Raw genomic sequence first — 18,543 nt, forward strand, 5'->3', positions numbered from 1 at the left:
GCTTTGCAGCATAAATTTGACACAATTGAAATATACAAGCAAATAAAATACACTTATGAAATTTAAGTGTATGTGAAGAAACAAGTCATGTTAGTTTCAGCCTTTCTTTCTGTTCTTTGTCATCTAACTATGAAAAACATTAGTATTCTCAATGGCATGTGAATCCTTGTGCTTTTGGAACATGGACATCATTTGTGACTATTCATTGGTCACAGCTGAACTTGATCAGCAAACATACTCTGGGGACTCGTTTTTTTTGGCTCTTCGTGGATATCATTGCTGGATTTTTTCCTAATTGAATGCTAGGTTTTTTTCTTCCAGAGTAAAGGAAAGAAAGGAACATTCACCTAGGTGCCTGTTCTCCAAATAAATGTTAAGTGGCATTGCTGGCATGCTAACATGACGTTCCAAAGTGTATTGTGAGAATCTGACTGTTGTGCTCTTGGTTTTTTTGAGGGCCTTCTCTTCAGAGAAGGACCTGCAAAATTTTCCGCTGTTACATGAGTTGTCTTTTATTGTAAGACACATACATAAAGGGTATTTATTGGGAAATGACTCTGACCAGTATTACTGTTTCAAATGCCACTAAAACAGGAATGGTTGTACATTATGTTCAGAAAAAAATTGGTTGACGTATTTATTTATGTACTCTGAAGCTGTAAGAGCTCTTGTAGCATGTCTTGTCTGTGGTGCATATGAGCACTCCTTTCTACAAATAAACCCAGGCTTCTCCGAGGAGAAGGATAGTAGCAGAGAGCATTAGGCAGATACCCTCCAAATAACGTCATCAACATTATTTTCACAGAACTCATCCACGTCATTTAAAATTAATGTTCATTCAAAATAACGTAGACCAATTAAAAAGATTGTGCTGAAGTAGATAGACTTTTCTTCTCACCAAGAGAGGAAGGAAGAAAAGAGCTTTGCTTTGTGGACTGTAGTGCCTGTCACAGTGTTGATAAAACACCCTGAAGTATTCAGAACACTAGTAGTGCATAGACCCATTAGGGTGTAGCAGCACTTGATTCTTCTCTTCCGTCTGATAGTAGGGAATAATTAAGTTTGGAATATGTCACTCTGCGTTTGATCTTCTGGTTGTGGGGAGCTGATGAACAATTTGTGTGATCAGTGTTACTTCTAAAAACTGAGTTTCTTACGTACGTTAATTGAGACAGTGGATTTTTTTGAATGTGTGCTCTGGAAGTACTTGCATGGTCCAGTGACTTTTCAAAGTAGAAAATGTGGTGGAAAATTAGCCTTTTGGAGAATGTACTACTGTTATTTGCAGCAAAGTTTATTGTGAAAGCAAGGATGCTAAGCCCTGTTCTTTTCGTTGATTGCTATTAAATATAAAGCTTTTTAAACCTGACATGTACACTAAATGCACTTGTGGAGTTTAATCTGTTCTGTTTGCTACTGCTGGATTTTTTTTAAACTTTTGAAAATTCTTTGACATTCAAGTAAAAGAAAATAACCTTTTCCTTTTTACCACAGATCCAGACGTTTAATGTTGAGGCACCATGCCAGACCGTGGAAGATTTAACGAGTGGGGTTGTGATGGCCCAGGTTCTTCAAAAAATGTAAGGAATTGTTTACTTAATGAACTAAGTTTTATTATTCGTACATTTTTCTGTATTTACATGTGTTTTAGTTCAGTCTTGGCTGGTATTCCATAAGGATGTGGCTTTTCCTATGCTTAGATGGTACTTGAAACTGGAACATGACTAATATGATTTTTCTCTGTAGTTTTCAGATAACTAGCTTAAATGAAAAAAAAAAAAGTTTTGTTTTAGGGAGATGTTTATTCGAGGTGAACTTAGTGAAAATAAGTTGGATTAAAACTAAACTTACAGATTCACACTTAAAGTTGAAACCAGTGCAAGATGAGGTAACTGGCCCTGATCATTGCTTGAAACTGCAGTCAGTGATGTTAGAATTAGTTTCATGCAATAAAACTTCTGTGATAAACTGAATGGAACTGTCAGTTTAGTGATGCACAGTTGGAAGTACTTGTCTTTTAGTTTGTTTCCACTACCTCTTGCCTGTTCACTGGACACCACTGAGATTATGTGAGGGTATAAAGAAGGAACCATCAGGCTATTTATACACAGGATTGGTAAGATCCCACTGAGCCTTCTCTTCTTGAGGCTAAAAGAACAGAACAGCTCACTCAGTCTCACCTCGTATGACAGATCCTGCAGTCTGTTAATCATCTTATTTGCCCTTTGCTGAACTTTGTATGTCCGGGTCCCTCTCACACTGGAGAACCCAGGATGCAACACTTCAGATGTAGTCTTACCAGACCTGAGTAGTGCCTCCCTTGGCCTGCTGCCAATGATCTTCCCAACACAGCCCAGGTTGTCGTTGGCCTTCTTTGCTACAAGGACATGTTGCTGGAGCATTTTCAGCTTGATTTCTACCCAGCTTCTTGTTTGCAAAGCTGCTTTCCAGCCAGTTGGCCCCCAGCATATACTGGTGTATGGTGTTTATTTGCATGTACCTTTGTGAAATGTGTAAGGTTTCTGTCAGCCTGTTTTTCCAGCTCGTCACATTCCTCCTAAATGGCAGCACAACTATCAGGTGTATCAAACACTCCTTCCGTTTTTACATTGTATGACAAATTTCCCTCTGTTCCATCATCTGGGTCCCTATTAAAAACATTTAACAGTATCAGCCCCTTGGGTAGGCTGCTAATAGCCTGGGCTCCAGCTGGATTTCATGCTTCTGCTCATAAACCTTTGAGCCTGGCATTTCAGCCATTTTTCAGCCCACCTTGCTATGCACTTACCCAAGTTGTGCTTCATCAGTTTGTCCAGGATGATGTTATCCTGCTCAGGCAATCTGTAGCAGGAATATATAACAATGTCACTTATCTTGGTCTGCTTGATCATCCTGACCCATAATTTCTTAGCTGGCTCATACCCATCTGAAGACAGAGCTCATGCATTCCCACTGCTCTCTCACATGAAGGGCATCTCCCTTGTCACTGCCTTCTCAGCTTGTTCTTCCTAAAGAGCCTGTATGCATTCGTGGCAGCAACCTTGTCATGGGAGCCATCCTACCATGTCTTCATGATCCCAGTGAGACTGTGGCCTTGTAACTACATGCAGAGCTCTGTTTCTTCCTGTTTGTTCTCCATGCTGCATGCATTAGTGCACAAGCACTCCACATAAGCATCCAGCCTTGCTGAGTCCCAAGAATGAAGCTTTCCCTGGAGTGTTTTTCTGTAGGCCTCTCCTCATTTATGTGCATATGCTTGGGGTGATCCCTCTTCACCCAGCCCTGTTTTGTTGACTGTGAGGTATCTCTTGTTCACATTGTCCCACATTCTTTGTTTTTCAACAGAGTCCACTACTTTGTCACTAAATGTTCCTTTCTCTATTTTTCCTTCTACAAAACTGGTCCAACCAGGTTGGCCAGCCTGTTGGTGAAGATGCATTTGCCCACCACAGTCAGGTGGATCCCATCTCTTCGAAGCAGTCCTTGATTCTCAAAATGATTCAGTGGCCATCGAAACTAAAACCTTGCCAACAGCAGTTCACAGCTGGTTGTTGACCTGCAGGATCTGTCTGTTCCTCAGAACCCTCTCACTGACTGAGGCAGCTGGGAAGAACATCAGTTGAGCCTTTGCCATAGCTTCGAAAGCCACATAATCACACTGTACTTTCCAGGTTTCCATAGCTGTACAGCTTGTGCCAAGATGGAAGAGCAGGAAGAGTAATTGTGTAAGAGCTGGACAAGCTTTGGCAGTCTTTCAACAATGCCAGGAATTCAAACCCCTAGCAAGCAGCAACCCTTCTTAGATGGTGTTAGTCAGAAGATCAGGGTCCTCCATTGTGCTAGCTCTTGCCCCTCCCCTCTTGTGTTGCAGCATGGCTCAGGTTTGTTGGACACAGATGGTTTGTTTGACAGAGCTCCTGACACCTTAACTGCTGTGAGGACACTGAATCTGTTCTGTAGGTTCAGATCCTCAGGAGCAGGAGCCTTACTGCTGGTGAGAGAAGTTCACAGGAAGAATAAAAGGGGGACAAGAGGAAGTCTCCATGTAGTCAGATATTTCAAAGCAACACTTTTAAGCATGTGGTTCTGAGATAGTGTTTTCAATTGATGAAGTGATGTTTCAAAAACAGATGTGAAATACAAATATTGCATTTCTGTAGCATGATTTAAAAATATTTCCTATGACAACTGCAGTACTGCCACTGAACACAGAAATTCTTTACTTTGCGCAGTTTATATAGTAATGATCACCTAAACAATTTATAATTCTTTCTTTATGCCTTAGGTAATGATTTGAACCTGACAAAATTAGTGTTTGACTATCTTACTTTCTGATAGTTGTGTTTTAGATTTAACATTTTGCTTACTTGTGTAATGGATACGGAGAATCTCATGCAGCAATTTAGCAACAAATATTTCTAAATCTTGTTTTAATTCTTGTTGAGATAAACTTTGAAGAGCAACAGCAATCTGATCTTGGATTGTACAATAGGAATCACAGAATATGGTGAGTTGGAAGGGACTCACGGGGATCATCGAGTCCAAGGATGATGGCCTGAAAGAGTCACACCATGTGCCTGAGAGTATCATCCAAATGCTTCTTGAACTCTGTCAAGCTTGATGCTGTGACCACTGCCCTGGGGAGCCTGTTCAGTGCCCAACCACCCTCTGGGGGAAGAACCTTTTTCTAATATCCAACCTAAACTTCCTCTGACAGAACCTCAGGCCATTCCCTCAGGTCCTGTCACTGGTCACCACAGAGCAGAGATCAGTGCCTGCCCCTCCTCTTCCCCTCCCAAGGAAGTTGTAACTGCAATGAGCTCTCCCCTCAGTCTCCTCTTCTCCAGCTGAACACACCAAGTGCCCTCAGCTGCTCCTCACATGGCTTCCCCTCAAGGCCCTTCACCATCTTTGTTGCCCTCCTTTGGACACTCTCTAACAGCTTCATATCCTTCCTGTATTTTGGTGCCCCAAACTGCCACAGTATTCCAGGTCAGGCCGCCCCAGGTCAGAGCAGAGCTTGACAATCCCCTCCCTCACCCGGCTGATGCTTTGCCTGATGCCCCCAGGACAGGGTTGGCCCTCCTGGCTGCCAGGGCACTGCTGACTCACATTCAACTTGCCATCAACCAGGACCCCCAGGACCCTTTCTGTGGCACTGCTTTCCAGCCTCTCATTCCTCAGTCTGTATGTTAATATATGAACAATCTTTGGGGGAAAGTATTATTGCTGCCTTTTTTTTTTTTTTTTTTAACCAGAAAAGTAGAAGATAAACAATGTGTAATAAGAAGTGTAACAGAAGATTGGTCTAATTGATTTTTGAAGTAGGGTTGCAGAATAGCCAAACATTGTCTGTTTTCCTGGATGTGAGAGATTGGAATATAGGTCAGATACAGGGATCAGCATTTGTATAGCTGAATAGAAAACTAATCAGGAGCGTGTTGACAAAGCCATTTTAAGTATTCTTTCTTTAAAACAAAAACAAATTCAACCCTACCAATGGAATCCTCTTTATGCTTCTTTGAAAAGATACCACAGGAAGAATGTGTAGGGAATTAGGGAATGTTCAACAATTTGAAGCAAGTCTAGAGCAGGCTTTTGCAGTCTACCCTTCTTTTTATGTAAGAAGCACTGGGAGGTAGAGAAATGTGTAAGAGCAAGACTTAAGGTTATTTGGAAAAGTCATGCAGTGACATTAAATAGCAAAGAGCAAGCACAGCCTGAAAGCACCAGATCACTGCAAACCTCTCATTTGCAGTGAAAACTTGAACACTTGTCTTTCACATGAAAATCTGTCAAAAGGGTGATCTTCAAAGGGCAAGTTTATCGTCTTGGCTGCAGACACAACAGTGAAGTGCTGTTACTTTTATTCCATTGAGGAGGGTAAAGTACTATTTTTGTAATTCGTGTTCCTTGGAAATTGGGTGTTTTTCAGCATAGCTGCCTCCTATTTGAGTCTCTTTATCAGTATGTGTTCTTTGAGCCTACTAGTATTAAGAGGTTAATTAGGTAAAGGCTGAAATAGCAGATTAATATATCCAGTGAGAATTTAAAAAAAAAAGTTCATTAGGAATGAAGAAAATATTGTCAATGAAGAAATCAAATTAAGTGAGGCAGAGCAGTGATGAAAATTTAAAGATATTGGGGTGGTCCAGTGATCTGGATGTATTTCCATAGGAGAGTGAGGATTTTTAGGTTCCGGAAAACCTAAAAAATTGAAAGTGAACTGTATTATTTCTGTTTTTTTTAACCTCTACCTTAATAGGAAGAGTTCACTGGTACTTATGAGGAGAGGAGGTAGTAGTTTATCGTAAGGAACAGTTTTTGAGAGAGCCCTAGTTTGGGGAATTTGTTGTTTTAGACATAGAGAAAATGTGCACTATAAAGAACTGTAGGATTTATTGTCAGTAAAATTAAAAAGGAGGAACACTGCTTATTCATCAGCTGATAAAAACTAGCTGTGCCTTGTGCCAAGTGTTCAGAAGGGGCCAAAAGCTTCTTCCATTGTTCTGAATTCTTTTGTACATAGTTCTCAATATTTTTTGGATTCAAAGTAGCAGCCCATTTGTAGGTAAGGGCCATTCAATCACAACAAATATATCAGAATTCCTTGTAGCAAAGCTGCTGCAAGAAAGGAAGAGAAGGTTGCAGCAGAAATTACTAACCCCTTCAGAAGCTTTTCACTTCTAATGTAGTATGTGGTAGAAAATGGCAGAAATGTGTTCTATGTAACCAAGCATGAGCATTCTGCTTACAGTCTCAGTTGTTAATAAAGTTATTGGTAAATCCCTGAGGGACATTTTCTTTCTTTATAGCATAAACCTTTATCTTCAAATTTCAGGTTAAGGTACCATCGAATGAAATTCTCCAGTGCTGACTATATTGTCTTGGAGGAGGAAAATCAGCCTAAGCTTTAGCTTACTTTTTTGTGTGTTATTCTGTAAGATTCACTGTTTGTTTGTTTTCAGATGTGAAGGTTATTGGTCCTGACTAGCAGTGGTATGAAATACAGTAAGATAAGATGTCTGTACATAATCAGTGTTGATGATTATTTTACAGAGTGTTGTTGTATTCCAGGAGAAAGATTGGAAGCAAAAGATGTTTAAACTGTCTATGAGTAGACTGTCTGCCTAAAATCATGTAGCTTATGCTGGTAGAAGTGCCATAGCTTGCTTCTGAGTTGCATCCTTATTTTCTTTCTTTCTTTCTTATTTTTAGCCTTCTCAGATGTTCCTTATGTTTTTACTGTCCACTGGTATCCCTAGGACAGCATAATTTCCTGTTTTATACTATGCTTTAAAATTTTCCTTTCATCTCACTCTGGAGACTGTTTAGTACCAGGTGTCCCTCTTGTTTTGATTCTCCCTTCCTGTGTCATACTGGCCTTGGTAAATGTAAGAGATGGTATGTATTTTCATCTGTGCATCGTGTCCTCTTAATGAATTATTCATTTGATATATTATACATTGCAGCACACTGTGTATGTTTTGACACATGCAGAACACAAAAGCCATGCTAATACATTATTGCTGGGGGAGGGAATTTTTTGTAAACAGACATTTCTTGAAGCGGTTTACTGTACCACTGTCAAAATGAGTAATAATCATGAGTTATAGTACATGCTCTGTGGGTTGGTTTTCTTCAGAAGAGTATTTCTGTCTCTTGGCATCTGTGATATGGAGAGATGACTGCTTAAATAAAGGAAAATTTGCATACAAAATAAGATGGAGATGGTATAAATGAGCACTGCTGAAAACATCACATGAAGTGATAGAGCATTATCAACAGTGCTCTGAAGAAAAGTCCCAATTATCTACAGTACTGTTCAGATACTAGGCAGTAATCAACTGATACACAAATACCTTTCTAAACCTGAAAAGTTATCCAGTGCAAGAGGTGGTCTAAGTTTGGATCTAGGCTCAGAAACTTACTGAATTCAAAGTACTTGGTTCGTGAACGAGTCATCTCCTGGTAATGGTGATGTTCCATCCACTGCCCTTGTTTAGTGCAGTGATTCTTCAAAATGAGATGGCAAGTTTAGCTGCACAGTTCTCAACACACATTTTTTGTATTTCCTTAGGTGATGCCTTTTTCAAACACCATAAGAATGACACTGTTGTTTTCTAATGACACAGACTAAGGCAGTTAAAAAATTCTGAATATGATTGAATCCTGATTCCCAAAAGTTTAGCTGAGAAAAACTTGTTTGCAGCAAGGACTGTGAATGACCTAACATCTAGAAGCCCCTTTTAAAAAGTATGTGTAGAAATCCTTGTGGAATAGCTTTTATTTCAGATTTGATTTCCAATTGTTTGATATATAGAGAAAGCATTTCTGTTGGTATTAATCATGAACTTTAATTGGACTTTCAAAGACAGAAATGAAATTATAGGGGCAGGTGATTTATTTGAAGGAAGGAATGGTCTCTGTATTGTCTTGGTGTTGATACCCAACCTGTTGCTTATCTGCTTATTGTATTCCTGGCAAAGTGTTTTTCCAGTACACAACTAATTATTGTGTAACCTGTATGAAGATTCTCTAAGGGCAGTTTTTGGTGCTATTTTGACAACTGTTATGTGGGCATGATTTTGAATGGGTTGCCTGTGAGCTGCTGGACCCTTGGATGCTTCCGTGGGATTTGTATACATAAAAGTAAAAAAACCAATAGGCTCTGTGGAAGAGGACTGCCACACTGAGCTTAGATTTAATTCTCAGGGACCTTCCTTACGTATGTCTGATGACATATGTAAAGGTTTAGGTAGCCTATGACTCCCATCAAGACTGTAAAAGGTGGTTGCTGATCCATGTGTTATTTTTACAGTAGTAACTGAGATAAAACTGCCTGTTTTCTTTTCCTGAGGCTTCCTGAGTGGAGTGAGTTAGATCTAACCCTGTAATTAACAGCTGATGCTGTTATTGATGCCCTTATTGTTGCAAATTGGGTATGCAATATCAGCTGTCCAGTCAGTCCAAATATAATTTTCCTTGTGAGAGATATTGTTTATGCTTAGCCATGTTGCTTCTTAGAGTCATTATTTAGCATGAAAATGGTGAGTCAATTTTCATGGCACTGCGGCCTTGAAGTAGCTGGAGATGTAAGTGATCAAGTGCAACCTTTAAAATTATAAGATACAATCCTTAAGAAAGTCCTGTTGATCTTTTTTGCTGATGAAGCACAGGTAATTAGTCATACCTGCTTTCTCAGCCACATGAACATTTTGTAGTTGTGAGTCTGTTTTTAAGCCGGGCTTACTTGTGTGTTGTGAATTCCCAGAAGACCCATTTATTTGAGAGATAGTAGGGTGGTTTTTGAACTCCACACCTAAAATGGGGCTTGAACTTGCATGTTTTTTCATTACTGTGCAGGTGATTTTGTTGTGATTGAGTGGAAGTTAGGCAAATTAAGACTTTTTAACTGAGGCTTTTTGCAAGGAGAGCTAATTGTTTCATGTGAAAGCTGAATGTGAACCTTCTTCATATGTTGTAGATCTTACATGTATTTCTATCAATTTTATTTTTAGCTTTACTTGTCTTCTCATGGCAGAGAGGCCATTGAAAGCTATTTGAGAACATTTATTTCAAAACCAGGTGAAACTCTGGATAAGACATTGCTTTTTCTATTTAATAGTTTGATTATGTCACCCATGCTAGAACTGTACTGTTTTAGAATGGAAATAATTTGGAGACATCAATTTAACTAGTAATTAAAGCTGTTCTTCCAGATATATGTTTGCTGGTGCCATATTAAAGGAAAGGAAATATATTGTAATCATCACCAGAAGATCTGTAACAAAATGTGTAAAAATAGCAGTGGGAATGTATCAGTAGAGAAACATTGCTGTCTGTGATCTTTCTCCATTGCTGTGTATTGTAAATGTAGTACTGCTTGCAGACCTTGGTGCATTGTGAAGACATTGTGGGAAAGGTGGAATACAGGAGATGCTGGGCATCAGGTATGAAGTGTGGCTGCAAAGTCTGTGCCCCAATAAAGTACTGGTGTAATTGCTGGTTTACAGTATGTATGATATAAATGTTATTTCACTCTCCAGGCATGTTCAGAGGTTTCTTGAACTTTTGCCAAGAGGTCTCATGGCATCTTACCCCTAAAAAAAGAGCTCAGTCCAGAACCCTTCTATCTGTAGAGGGTACAGCAGTAAATCTAATAGTACTCAGTGGAAAATGCAGAAGTATGAGTCCAGAAAAATAGAATATTTCATGTGGAAGTGTCACCTGGCCTACCACACTGACTCTTAAGAGCCTTTTGCTAATAAAAAAATAGAAAAGGTGAGCTTTTTTTTTTTTCGCTCTGAACTGTATTATCTTTATATGTTGGATGAAATATGAGCCATTCCTTATATTATATTGACCTACTCCTTTAACTCTTCTCACTGCAGCATATGTAGTGTTCAGTCTCAAGCTTTTCATTTAAAAGTTGAGTAGTAAGCAGTGTACAGCAGTAGGGATCCATAATATGTGGAAAAGTATTTATTTTTAACACTTTCCAGGAGTGCAACTAAATGTTACTCCAGCACCAGAGGAGAAATTAGAGGTAGGATTTATGGAGGAAAAAGCGGCATAATACGTTCCAAGTACAGCAGCTTTGTCAAAAGCATTAATTACCCATGGCACACAAATGAAGCTATGCCATCAACAGGGTGCAAGGTCTTAGAAAAATGAGTAGTAACAGGATTCTGAACTACTATATTCAGGAAACGTGTCAGACAGAAGAGGTAGTCATTTAAATGACCTCAAGCCTGAGATTGGGGCTTAATGACTAAGGTGTACTCACAGTTTCTCTAACCTGTTTTTAATGAATACTCTACACTCTTTGTGTTTCAGAGACCCTGCTTACTTCGATGAAAATTGGCTGAACAGAATCAAAACAGAAGTAGGAGATAATTGGAGGCTGAAGGTATTTGAATTACTTTGCTTGTCTGCGAATCTCTATTTCACTTCTTAATACAGTATTGTGCCTAAACACTAGCATATTTCCAGATTAGGACCTTGCTTTATAGTACATAATTTTGAATTTTCAACTGTTTTAGTTACACTTATTTGATTTTAAATTTCTTATGTTGTTTTAGTACTGCACAGTTTAGCAAAGAAAAGACATTTTGAACTTGTAAGTAGGTTTCAATGATTTAAAAGGAAAATATTAAAATAAATTTTATGCATCAATTACCTCTCTTGTTTTTCAGATGTTGAATGAAAGATTTTTCTTTTTAATGCACAGTGTGAAAGTAGCTTTAAAAAAGGAGCTCTGAGAAGCAGCTGCATAAAAAGAGGAGCTTAATAAGCAATATATTTAAAGAAAAATGTCAAAGTGTTTCTTCCTTTTACTTTTTCAGTTCTGCAGAACTGCTGAGCTTTAGGAGAGGAAGTTGCGTTTTTTCTGTGTTTCTACTCAGCATGGTTTTCCACCACAGTCTTTTTGCTGGGTCATTTGTATCACTTGGCATTCTAGTACTTTCTCTGCAAACCTTAAGGCAATCAAGTTTCCAGTTCTATGACTGAGGAACATTTTGCTTTAGAACCCAAAGAACACAGTTTGTACATGCAGATGGTAGTGTAGTTTCTGAGTAGTTTTGCTCAGAGAGTGATCTATGCACCTTTCTGAATTTCCATTTTTAACCTGACTAGTTGGGAAAACAGAGCAGTTATGGTTTGACTGTTAGTTCATGTTTCCTGTGTTCCAGCCACCAAAAACCATTCTGAGCATCTCAGGAATGGCTACAGCTGTGAAATGCTTTAGTACTTGCAGGCTTGTCAGCATCACTGGCTGAATTGCCTGAGACAAAGATGGAGCACACTGCTGCTGTGTATGTTTTGATTTAGTCAGTAGACCTATCGGCATGGTCTGTGCTGTCTGGCCAGCTGTGTGCAAGTCTGGAATGCTTTAGAATGTTTTGTCTAGTAGGGCTGCCAGCAAAAATGTGGGTAAATTGATGAGGATATATTGACTGACTGATGAATAAAGGACATCATCCCTAAAAAAGCTTTAAAACTCTTTTGAGTTCTGCTGCATGTAGAGCAGTTCATTTAAATGACCTTTCCAAAGAAGTGTATGGAATTGCAAGTGAACAGCTGGATACAAGATTTTACTTTTCTGTAAAATATTTCTTTGGGTTTTTTTTATAAGTATTAATTTTTTAAGTATTTCATATTGAAGTCTTCACTGTTAAATGTGGAGAACAACAAATTGAGAACTGTTTGTTATAATAGCATTTCAGCTGATTGAAAGCAGAGCAGCAGCTTCTGTAGCTGTCATATGGAGCTTGAGGAATAAATATTTTTTTATGTCTCCCACCAATTTGGCAGATGCAAGGCTTAGCAGGTGTGAAAAAAAAAAAAAAGCTGAGCAATCTAGTAACTTCCTTATGTGACTGACAGTGGAAAAACATCGGGTCAAATTTCAGTTTCTTTCTGATGTCATTCCATCTTGTTTTTCATGTATCTATGTAAACAAGAACTAAAGACTTATTATTTTTTTGTTTAAAAAAGATGTATAATCCAGCTTTTTGTACAGCACTTCCCTTTTCATGAAGAATACTAGAAGACATAAGTGTGATACTTTAACTCTTATTTTTTTAACCAGAAGAGTAATCCTATACTTTGCCAAGTGTTCTTCTTTATATGTGAGTAAACATTATTAGTAGATGTCTATCAGCCAATCAGTCATTTATAGTCTGGCTTGTGGGAACACTTCAGTCTGTGCATTTCTATTCATAGAATCATTTAGGCTGGAAAAGACTTTTAAGATCATCAAGTCCAACTGTTAACTCAGCACTGCCAAGTCCACCACTAAACCATGTCCCCAAGTGGCACATCTAAATACCTCCGGGGACGGTGGCTCCACCACTTCCTTGGGCAGCCTGCTCCAGTGCTACATAACCTTTTTGGTGAAGGATTTTTTCCTAATAGCCCATCTAAACTTCCCCGGGTACAACTTGAGGCTATTTCCTCTTGTCCTGTCACTTGCTAATTGGGAGAAGACTGACCCCCCCACATCACTGCAGCCTTCTTTTAGGTGTGTGTTTGTTACTAGATTTAACATGTAGACAGCATACTTGAGTGACTCCATATTGTAGATTTCCTTTCATGTTTTAAGAAGTGCCATGAGAATTGATAACTGGATTACCTCACTGCCTCACAAGTCGTGATAATGACTGCATTATATTCCTTTTGCTGAACACAGTCACTCTTTGCCTCTGACACCATATGGTATAATAATCACCACATGTACAAGCTCTCAGTGAAGGAGCCAGTCTGGGAGGGGAACATATATAAAAACAATCCAAAATGTAGCGTGCAGGTAGTTCTGCTTTGTGAAACTGTGGTTAGGAGGGCCTGCAGAGGTAAGTGTAGGCCTGATACAGCCCTCCTAATCACTGTTGATAGAAGTACTCAGAAAATGATAGAATCATAGACTTATTAAGCCTTGGAAAAGACATTTAAGATCAAATCTAACTGTCAACCTAGTGCCACTACCATGTTCACCATTACAATGTGTCCCCAAATGCCATATCTGCATATTTTTTGAACACTTCCAGGGATGGTGACTCCACCACTTGGCTGAGCTGTCTGTTCCAATGTTCTGCAACACTTTCCATGAAAGTTTTGTCCTGATATTTAATCCAAAATTCCGCTGGTGCAACACTGGGCTATTTCCTCTTGTCCTGTCCTGCCCTGTCACTTGTTACCTGGGAGAAGGTAATGAGTGATGTGATTATTAATTTTAAATTGTGTGTTGTCCTGTATGGAGAATAACAAGAATATATGCCTCAACTTTCATTATTTTTTTTGTTTAGCAGTTCATTTTCTGATAATTGCAATAATGCAGTCATTAAAAATATTTTTCCTGTTGCTGTACCAGTTTAAAAGAAATGGATAAATTCACAAGGATCTTTTTATGTTCTTGGTTTCAGGGCAAGTTGCCAGACTTGAGAGATTAAGAAATGCACAGGATAGAAAAAGGGAAATGTTAGAACTCGGGGGACTTGCAAAGTAGGAACCATTCAGCAAACATTCTAGTTTTTACATCTGACCAGTGTTTGTTTAGTAGAGAACCGTGTTACTTCTTCAGGGTTGCATACATCAGCATGCAGAACAGTTTGTGTCGTCCTTTGGGCAACAAAGAAACTTACTTTTCATCTGCAATTTTATGATGGTTAAAAAAATAAAAGGCAAACCCATTATCTCTTTCATTATGTACAACTGAACGCTTTAATATAGTCAGAGTTTAAATTGTGTACGACCTAGCATTTCATGCTGAAGAGGATGACATCTTGAACATAAAACCTTTATTGAAAATGGAAGACAGCATAGAAAGGAATTCTGTTGCTAAAATTTTCCAGGAATGAAATTCCTTAATCAAGGTACAAGTTATTGATTTGATACACACATGTCAGTTTTGGCAATTACAGAATAAACTGTTGACTGTCTGAGGTATGGGATAAAATTGTCACCCCTTTTTTCCTCCCCTTCTATTCAGTGTGGGAAGCTTGGGAAAGGAAGGAAATATATTATTTCCTTGATTTTTTGACTTCTGGACTTTTTGCTTTGGCATTCAGACTACAGCATCAGTTTAAAGTACAATTTTATTGATGTATGTAGTACCAAGCTGTGTTTGTTCCAGTACTGAATAGCACGTTCAAACAGCAGGAGCCACTAGACTTTCTGCAACTAGTACTGTTTGAGTGATACCTGTTTGCTATAATATTGCAAAATGGAATAACCAATGAATGCTGCAATCTAAGTAAACAAACATGATTTTTGAGAATTAATTTAGACTCCCTGCAATAGTACAGTTGTTTTTGCTCTGAATTCTTCTACAGTACAAGCTGGCTTGACTGGTGGAGTAGTGGAAGCTAGTTTTCAGTGTACAGCATTGTTTTCCTACTACTTTCTTGTTCTTTTGCAGGGTAAGGAGCACTTATTCATCAGCATCCTTTTAAAGGGTTTTTATCTGTTATGGGTGGAAGCCTGTCATGTGAATGTTTTTTTTTCTTCAAGCAAGAAGCAGAGATTATAGGTGTATTGTAAGCCAGCATTCATTTCTGTCACAAAGATAATTAGCAACTGATATATTTAATTCTCTTTTGATATACCCTTAATTCCTAAGTCAACAGCATCTCCAAATATAAGTTGCATGTGGGACTGCTGTCTGTGTTCAGACCCGCATTTAATTTTTCTTTCCTTGTCAAGGATGTGGCTGTATATGTTCTTTTGGGGATTTGCTTTCTGTAGAAGACAGTCTGAAGGGGGATAGCCCCCAAAGGTAGTGATATAGTCTTTCTCTAGGTTCCATCTGTAATCAGCAATGAGACATGCTTCTGCAAAATGCAGTATAAGTCAGAAACCTAATGTGTGTGGTGGGAACGACGCAAACGATGCATGCACAGGCTCCCTCCCCACCCACACTCCCACACCCACCTATCTCTTCTCACCCCTCACCCCCCTTTTAAGTGCAGATGGGAAGAATGCACCTTAATGAGATATCTGAATTCTTGAAACGCTTGAGAGTGTGCCATAGCAACACTTCCAGAGGTTACTCAGGACCTGAAATAAACAAAAATAAGTCAATTCACACAGGGTCTTCAGCACGAACAGGATTTCAGTCATACTAAGAATAATGCAAAATTGGGAGCTGGCTGTTATAATGTTGGAGAGAAAACAAAAGGTTAGATAACCCATGCCCCCCTTTTGTCAACCATCACAAGCTTAAGGGCATTTTCTGCTGTCCACTTCATCAGGCTTTCCCTTCGTTACACAACTAAATTCATAAAGAGAGAAATCTAGACAGACCTGAGGTTGGAAACAGAGAGTAAATTGTAACTAAATAAATAGAGATTTCATATGACAGGTGAGAATAAAAGAAAAACAGGAGAGAAAAAGACCAAACATTGGGTTGTATGGTGTTGCCAGATCGCATCATCCCTGCATTCATTCCAGTCAGTTTATCAGGTTAATGCTGTGTTCTAAGGGTCAACCTCATACTGAAAGCTGTGTGCTGAGTATGTAGTACTATACTGTAGCCAGATGGCTACTGCCTGAGAGGGTAGTGATAACTGAACATGGAGAACACTCACACAGCTCTGCTGTGGATATTAGTGAAATTCAAGTGTCCAAAGAAGGATTGAGAACATGCAGGTTGCCTTTGTGGATGCAATAGCTCCCGCCCTTTGTAAAAGGAGATTGGGGAAATAAAACAGAAAGGGCAGATGGAAAAAGAGATTGAAAATGGAGAGAGATTTGTCTAGAAACACCTAATGGTCCATCTGTTGTGAGCTGCAACAGCTTTTGAGCATAGTTGTGACTTTTTTTTACCCCAGGAAGTTTCATGTGTTTTCCAACAGAGGTATGGATGCAGGGAATGGATGTTAAAAGGGATTGGAAGGGTAGTGTATGTGCTTTGTATGGAAAAGGAGGAAGTCAAATTGCTGATGCAAGCAAACAGCCATCCCATGTAGTCATGGGCTGATGTCCAAAGGATGATATGGCACTTAATAGTCATGGTTGATATTTGAAATTCTATCTGTTGTGTTCTGTCATTACATAATTTAATGGTCTTCATTAACTAGAGTTAGGTTTTCCCCATGTGCTTAAGAAAGAGAAAAATAATTCTGAGCAACCATCACCTGCTGTGATTTAGATTTCTGATCTAATTGGTTGTCTTTTACACTTTCTCAGGCTGTTCATTTTCATTCAGCTGCTTACAGTCTGCCTTCCTTGTGCTATGACCTCAGAAATGTTAGTGGAGCTGCTGAGTTGAATCTCAAAGTACAAAACATGGGTGATAGTTTCTCTGTGATGATTCTCAGCTGGTGGCAGTAGAACCATCTAAGTATATTCACTGCAAATGAGTTAAAAAAAAAAAGCTGAGAGCCCTCTGAGTAATACTGAAAATCATTGTTAAGTTTAAGTCAGTCTGTAAAGAAACTGCTTTGCCCTCACAGTTGACTGATTGCATGCCAGATACAAAGATGGTACAGTTAATTCTTGAAAGCAAGTTACTAATACTGTTGGTTGACAGTGGAATAAAATAGGATTGCAAAGTCAAGATTTCTTTTTGATTTTGTTTGTTGTTCTCTTTTTCCAAGGATTCTGCCCTATGTGCTAGTTTTTGTGACAGATTTTGATCAATATTGGTTTTGTTCCAGTATCTCAACTCTTAAGCTTTATGAAGGTTATATAGATGAAGATGACTCTTTGTGTTTAAGGGCTTTTACTTAAAAAATGCTTACAAGGAAAGGGGAAATGAAGTATTTCGTAGGTGGGTGCTTTCCTTTTTGTTTCTCATTTTTTTGGGATTATGTTCAAGTTCAAGGTTCCTCACAATGTTCTCATCGGTAAACTGGACTTAAATTCTGCAACATGGCCTTTGCGTTTCTGTGGCTCTTTCTGCAGCAGACTCAGGTAAATTACAAACTGGAAGATTTCAATGAATCAAGTTTGAAAATTATGTTCCAATCAGCGCAGTATTCTTTGTAGTGATTTGACATAAAAATAAAATTTCTTAATTTCTTTAAATTCTTAAATCTGTTGCAGACTTTGGTTATGATTGTGCATCGCGTTTGAGTGGTGGTGGTGGTTGCTTTTGGGCAGATAGCTAAGAGATAGTTGTAGCTCTTACAGAAACATGCTGGGTAGTGCAGAAAAAGTGTATGTTCCAGAGTAGAAGGTGTAAACTAATTATTATGCTGTTATGGGAGGGACAGTAAATGTTGTTATATACTTACTATAAAGTAGCATCTCCAGTTCTCATTCTAGGTTGTCAGGGTATTTGATGTGTCGCTTTTCAAGTCCAAATGAGTTTTTGTTTCTTGCGTCACTTAAAATTCAGTGATTTTGAAGACAAAAATGTTCTTACATCTTAATAAGGGATCAGTTTCTGGTACTTCTTTCCAAAGGGGAGTGGATTAATAGGAGTAAGGTAATCAGATGTTATCACTGTGGATCTCATGGCAAAAATCTTTTAGTGTGTGTATGTAGTCTGTTCCTTTCTTGAGTTTGGATTTTGCTTTCATCACCTCATTTTGTCTGTTGACTGTGTTGAAGTGTTGAGTTTGTCCCTGGATTTCAGTATCATGTTTCCTAACAGTGCTTCATCATATCGTTTGAAAGGTAAATGACTTCTGTCAGTGGACAGAATCTCCTAATTGAGTATTTCTGGAATGCAATCAAAAGTCTAAAAGTTATTGTTGGCTTCAAAGACAGTTGGAACTTGAGAGGTTTTGCTCTCCTTTCATTCTAGTTTCAGTTTGCTGCTGTGGCTACTGCAGTCAGCAACAGACCTTTGTGAGTCCTATTTCAATCACTTTCATTCTCTGCAGATCCTGTTTAGACTTCTTGGAGTCATAGGATCATTTAGGCCAGAAAAGATCCTTAAGATCATAGAATCAAACCATAAACCCAACCCTACCAAGGCCACCAATAAACCATGTCCCAACGCACCATGTCTATGCATCTCATTCACACCTCTTTGCACACCCCAGGGATGGTGACTCAGTCGCTTCCCTGGGCAGCCTACTCCGATGCTTGATA

General features: G+C 38.8%; 1 protein-coding gene across 6 annotated transcripts in view; it reads left to right on the forward strand.

The window, feature by feature from the left end:
• The window catches only part of HOOK3 (hook microtubule tethering protein 3), an 83,398-nt gene that overhangs the window by 12,003 nt on the left and 52,852 nt on the right, over positions 1-18,543 (forward strand). For 5 of the 6 annotated variants that reach the window (XM_017822461.1, XM_017822462.1, XM_017822463.1 and 2 more), the window contains exons 2-3: positions 1,495-1,580; positions 10,840-10,912. In XM_017822461.1, coding sequence (XP_017677950.1) covers positions 1,495-1,580; positions 10,840-10,912 — 159 coding nt within the window. Of the gene's footprint in view, positions 1-1,494; positions 1,581-10,839; positions 10,913-17,320; positions 17,416-18,543 lie in introns of those variants that run through there. The other variant, XM_017822467.1, reaches the window with a different exon arrangement.

The sequence above is a fragment of the Lepidothrix coronata genome, unplaced genomic scaffold, assembly GCF_001604755.1.
Source record: "Lepidothrix coronata isolate B3197 unplaced genomic scaffold, Lepidothrix_coronata-1.0 Scaffold98, whole genome shotgun sequence".
NCBI lineage: Eukaryota > Metazoa > Chordata > Aves > Passeriformes > Pipridae > Lepidothrix > Lepidothrix coronata.